General features: G+C 33.3%; 1 protein-coding gene across 2 annotated transcripts; it reads left to right on the forward strand.

The window, feature by feature from the left end:
• Nucleotides 1–1,793: 1,793 nt before the first annotated feature.
• Nucleotides 1,794–4,839, forward strand: LOC131529931 (SLAM family member 5-like). Of its 2 annotated transcripts, none has more exons than XM_058759937.1 (4): nucleotides 1,794–1,889; nucleotides 3,161–3,481; nucleotides 3,601–3,903; nucleotides 4,233–4,839. In XM_058759937.1, the coding sequence occupies exons 1-4, from the start codon at nucleotides 1,862–1,864 to the stop codon at nucleotides 4,349–4,351; spliced, it is 771 nt and encodes a 256-aa protein (XP_058615920.1). In that variant the 5' UTR covers nucleotides 1,794–1,861; the 3' UTR covers nucleotides 4,352–4,839. The 2 variants fall into 2 exon arrangements, with proteins under 2 accessions (XP_058615920.1, XP_058615919.1); XM_058759936.1 differs by lacking the exon at nucleotides 1,794–1,889 and adding an exon at nucleotides 2,776–2,951.
• The last annotated feature ends 1,161 nt before the right edge of the window (nucleotides 4,840–6,000 follow it).

Genomic DNA, 6,000 nt, shown 5'->3' on the forward strand with positions numbered 1-6,000 from the left:
TTTTTCATTTAAAAGTTTGTGAAAACAAAACTGTTTAGCCTTTTAACTGTAAGTCCTACTTTTTGAGCATAGACATAAAAATGACTTTTCCAGCTAAAATTGTTATAAAACTTGAATACTTCGGAGCACAGACTTAAGATTGGTATCTTTTTAAAGGTGAAACATGACAAATTATTGTAGAAAAAAAAAAAAACAGTTATAAAAGTAAGTTTATAAAAAGTTATAGAAGTTTAAATGAATGAAAATGTAAAATATAAAAATATATATTTTATATAAAATATAAATTTTACAAAACATGTTTACCTCCAAATCTTCAAGAAAATCAACGCCAATCATCTGAACAAGTTTTGTGCCAAATTTTAGGTTGATATCTGAAAATAAAATGAACTTTTAAGTACGATTTTGTGGCTGCAATTTCCACTAGATGATGCAGGGACACTTGATTTCCATTTATTTTTTGAGTGTTCTGAGCCATATATTTCCATAATTTTCTAAATATTTATGAAGTAGACATCCTATTCAGAAATAGTTTGGGCAGTAACTTTAATATTTGATTTGAATTCAATCTCTAAAACACATAAAAAACATACGTATAGAATAAGAGTGTGTTTGGCACCATATCAAAAATGGAGAATCAATATTTATCTATTGCTCTGTCATTTTTTGTTTTGTTTTGAAAAACAGTCATGAAAATGAAAACTAGAGTCCGAAACCTTTCAAATGATATATAGTTTGTCAAGATTACTTTACGTTTAGACTAAGATATTATCATTGAAAAATGTGTAATTGCAAACATCTCACAGATGTGGGGGAGGGGGGCAGTCAGAAATAGTGGTTAAAAACATTTTTATAAATCATAAAATTAAGATATTCTTTCTCTTTTTAATGTGTGAAAAGTATTGATGTTAAAAGTTTATTGATTGTATGTTTTTTTTTTTTTTTTCATATCGTAATTTTTGTGGAATTATTGAATCCAATACAGGTCAATTTGAGTGCGGAATCGGCTATAATAGTATGCCTAGCCTATATTAAATGATGGTTTAGGTTATTTTATTAATCAATTTAACATAAACGTGCGACTAGTTGACTAGAAGAATCTTTAGTCGGGCACAGGCCTAAGTGACCAGACTTGTGGTTTTTGCCCTGGATAGTTAAATGGATAAAAAATCCCATAGAAGGAACAGATCAATTTTTAAAATAAAATGCTATGACATTAGGAAAAGTGCGACTGCAAATCATGTCATGTTGTATTGCTTTGCATGTTATGCATGCGTAATGAGTCAAATGTTTTTGTTTGTTTGTTTTTTATATTTTGTTTATTTCATCTTCTTTATTTTTGGGGGTGCTTTGGTCTTATTATTATTATTATTATTATTATTATTAATAATATTAATTATTAATATTAATATTATAATTTACTTACTATTATTTCTGTAAAGGCTAGGGACAGAAAAATTGACATTTCCATAGAATGACCCATTAGCAAGAAATCCATCAAAAACAAAACAAAAAAAAAAAAACACGTACTTACGATGATGATCTGGTGGGATAGTGATGAAACCGAAAGATCTGGGTAGTCACCCTAAAGGTTGTACTAGGGCACAATATTTGTTATTATTTCCTCTTTCCTACTACTTGTTTCACTTCTTTTGGAATGCACACTGGGCATGCGCACATCAATATAGCGTTATTTTTGTCACACTGTACAACAATAATTACTGTTTTTGCATTATTGTAAGGGGTAGGTTTAGAGTTGGGGTAGGTGTAGAAAACTTAATTTATTGTTAGTTTCCGGTCGGAGCTGTATCCCTTCTAGCCACAACCCCTTAACCGAACAGCGGTTTGAAAAATAAATGGATGGATGATTCAGCTTCTGGCGCCATCTTCTGGTGAGATTGCCTGGTGAATTTGCCTTTTCATATGACTGGACAACACTCATTCACTACGGTTACAGTCTTTATATATCAAACACATTGAATAGAACTATTTTGTTTAGATATTGTTAGCAAATATCCCATATCAGCCCCACAGTGAAAACTCATGTTTTCTGTCCGTGTGTGTTTGGCTTGAAGAAATACACGACATTAAAAGGCTACTTTCGGTAGATGTTTGGAACGAAAAACATCTACCGAAGTGTGTGGCCTACTGTTGTTGCAACTTAATGGCCCGTTTTCATTACGTTAACAATATCAACTTACCTGACATACCTAGAATAAAAACGTGTGGTAACACATGTAGAAATAAGGCATAAACTATTGTAGGCTACAAAGTAAAACTTTCTACGGAGTGTGTGAGCTGCTCATCCCACAGAGCTTCACATGCTTTTGGCTGCTTTATTTTTTACTAACCTACCAGATGGCGCTGTTTCGACACTCTAGAAACGTTGAACCTTTTCCCGGAATAATCAGAGGAACTCTCAGTGCTTTGAGGCTTCACTTCCCCATCCCTACTAACCGCTAATGCTGTTTCGCGTACACAACACCAGTCTAACGCAAACCACAGTGAACAGGTTAAAAATGAATACATTCAAATGTTGCTTTATTTCTAATGTTTTTAAAAGGTAAACAGACAACATAAATAGTTAATTTGTATGAAGAAAGCTTGCTTACAATGAAAACAAAACAAAACAAAACACTGTTTTCTGCTAGTAGGCCTATACTCAGTAATAATCGAGCCACAGTCATCTGATACACATGAATGTACACAATGCATAAGCCCAGTTGTTCTCTTAAATGTATTCATGCTTAACAAAACCTAGCTAAAAATTATGTCTGGCTGAGTTTCATCTCAGACTGAATCCACCCCATAGCAGTAGCAGTAATGACGTCACCAGTCATTGCCTAAATTTCACTCCACTTCACTGAAACCACTACAGAGACTCACAGCAATACAAGTCAATCAGACCTTAACCAACATGTGGCTTTACATCATGTTTTTCATTTGTTTGGGGGGTAAGATAATTCTTATTATTTATATTGCTTTTTGTCTAGTTAGTTTACAGAAAAGTAACTTTTAATGATTTGTAAATCAGTCCAAATAAGCATTAAACGACATGCTGTTGTTGCTTATATACCTACACTTGTTACATGTTACCAATACACTAAATAATAAACCCTTCATATTAATTTGCTCCAGTTATTAAGATGCGGTTTTATTTTAGGTGTGGATACAAATGCAGTTAAGTCAGTATCAGTGACTGAGGGAGATTCTGTCACTCTACACACTGATGTTACTGAAATACAGAGAGATGATCAGATACTGTGGATGTTTGGACCTCGAGACACTCGTATAGCAGAAATCTATAAGCAGATCATTTCTGTATATGACAACAAAGATAAATTCAGAGATAGACTCAGTGTGGACAGTCAAACTGGATCTATGACCATCAGAAACATCAGAACTGAACACACTGGACTTTATAAACTACAGTTCTTCAGTCACAGAGGAACTTCATACAAGAGGTTCAATCTTACTGTCTATGGTGAGAACTGTTCATTAACTTATGTCATGACTATACACTTCATTTTGCTTTTGAACTGAAAATCTCATATAACAATAATATTTCTCATAAAAAAACATAGCAATTTTGCCCTTTTTTAGCCCATTTGCCCATTCCAGTCATCGCCAGAAGTACTTCAAATTGTTCTTCTTCATCATCATCATCTTCAAACCAGTATTGTTCGCTGCTGTGTTCAGTGTTGAATGTGAGTCATGTGACTCTCTCCTGGTTCAAAGGAAACAGTTTATTGTCCAGCATCAGTGTGTCTGATCTCAGCATCAGTCTCTCTCTTCCTCTGGAGGTGGAATATCAGGAGAAAAACACCTACAGCTGTGTGATCAACAATCCCATCAGAAACCAGACTCAACATCTGGACATCAGTGAAGTCTGTCACATGTGTGAAGGTACATCAGCAGTGATGTAAATACAGGCTATGCTGATTATATTAGAGATTATCTGTGGCCCTTACAGGTTTATTCATGAAAAATGTTTTGTTAAATTTACTTTATTAATGAAAATGATAAGATTAATTACAGATTTCTGGATTCTGTACTTTCTAGATATCTAGTTATTAAAAAAATAAAATTAATTATTGATTTATAACCTGAGTTGTATTTATGCAGGTATCCAGCATAAAATATATTATTATTTTAACTTGCACTCAAAAAAGATTCAGCCAGTATCTGTTTAAAAGAGTTAGTTAAACTGCACTAATGTTTCCGTGTTCTTCAAGTTCCTCCCTCAGAATCTGTCCAGTGTTGTGGTTTCACTGAAGCTGTGATCCGATTGGTCCTCTCTGCTGTGGTGGGCGTGGCTACTGTTGCTTCAGTGATTTATGACATCAGATCCTGAGCTAAACAGAAGAGGAGAGCACAGGTATATGAGGACTCTAACAGACAGTGTTTTTGAAAAAGGAAAAAGGTTCTAATGTTACGTTTTAGATGAATATTATATGAAAAGTATCTGAAAACATTACAATGAAAATGTGTCTATGGCCAATGAAAATAGGCATAGACGTATAGCAGTTCAATATTTCTATGCATATTCAACTCAGTTATTTTTATTTATTATGGTCTAAATATAAAAGAAAGTAACTTTAAGATAAACGAATGTAATTTTTCACAAAACTAAAAATATTTGTACACTTTTTTTTTTTTTTTTTTTGTAGTTCTAAATGGGTTTTGTATAACGTATTATTAAATAAAAATTGGGCCTAGAAGCGTGCTACTTATCATGATTTTAGTACAGTTGTGATGCATTTCTGTTATCCAATAAATATATAATATTTGCATCTCTCACAGGCCAATCATAGACTCTCTTTTACCCTGATGTATCACTAAGTATTATAGCGTCTCTAATTAAAAAGTGAGATATGAAAAGAACCGGTGGTGAGTTGAAAAAATTTGTTTGTTTAAATGAGTTGGATTTCTTATCCTTTTCCCTTTATACACCTTTCATATTTTATAAGAAAATGAAACTCATTAAGCTTATCAGTCTAAGAAAGGTAAATATGGGTAGATAAACCAACTTGTTATAGTCTTGCAATGTTCAGATATGATATAATGTAAATAATGGTGTTGCAGTTTCATTTAAAAAACATAGTATGTGGTTTGTGTATTTTCTGTGCCTTCACTTTTACACATTATCTCTGTTGTTTGTTTGTTTGAGAGGGATATTTAGAAGCATTGTCTGGGGAGCCTGGATGACAATGATTGAAGGTAAGGTGGATTTGATACAAATTTGATTTGGTGCAGAGCCAGTGGTGGTTTTGTAGGCAAACAATATTGATTTTGATTTTTTTTTATATTTGTGTCCATCTCATTGGATTCTTTCATTTCTCTGTCAGCTTGGCATTGTAGTTCAACTGTTGATGGTTTCACAGGATGTGGTTTGTAAAGTGAGGGCTGTGACACAAAGACAAAGTCAAGGACCCATAAATAACAAAGCAGATGTTTGTATGTGATTAAAACTGTACATACATCAATGTATGCTAAAGGAAAATTGCATATTTTTGGAGCTATAAATGGTCGTCAGACTGCTAAAGTCTGTAGCCTAAATATTGGTGTGACAAATGAATTATATCGATGTGGTATCGGTTTATGAAAGGGACAGTTGAGATTACAAAAGAGTCTACTTTGCATTGCCAGTGGTTTGTTTAAATTTATTTGCATTGCACGGTGCTGCTTTGGTAAATTCTGTGTGTGAGTTCAACCAGTATGACGAGCAATTAAGATACAGTGATGCATATCTGCACAACGCAGTTAAATGATATAGAACACCAGATGGAACTCTTTTAAATTATGTCTATCAGGAGTATCTAATCAATTTTTAAAGTCTGGTGTAGGAAAAAAATTGCTAATGGAGGGAATACTATTGTAAAACAAAAACTCAGAGTAGTGTAAAAACTGTGCTTACATGTTTTCTCTCTCTCTCTCTCTCTCTCTCTCTCTTAAAAGTAAATCTTTGCATCAGCATTTCTGTATACATGTCTGTGTACCACT

The sequence above is a fragment of the Onychostoma macrolepis genome, chromosome 22 (assembly GCF_012432095.1).
Source record: "Onychostoma macrolepis isolate SWU-2019 chromosome 22, ASM1243209v1, whole genome shotgun sequence".
NCBI lineage: Eukaryota > Metazoa > Chordata > Actinopteri > Cypriniformes > Cyprinidae > Onychostoma > Onychostoma macrolepis.

Excerpts from the sequence above, each read along its gene's own strand:
- LOC131529931 (XM_058759936.1), top strand. The coding sequence starts at position 2,915 with ATGTGGCTTTACATCATGTTTTTCATTTGTTTGGGGG. Across the intron at positions 3,482-3,600 it reads GTTCAATCTTACTGTCTATG|CCCATTTGCCCATTCCAGTC; the intron begins GTGAGAACTGTT and ends GCCCTTTTTTAG. Across the intron at positions 3,904-4,232 it reads AGTCTGTCACATGTGTGAAG|TTCCTCCCTCAGAATCTGTC; the intron begins GTACATCAGCAG and ends GTGTTCTTCAAG.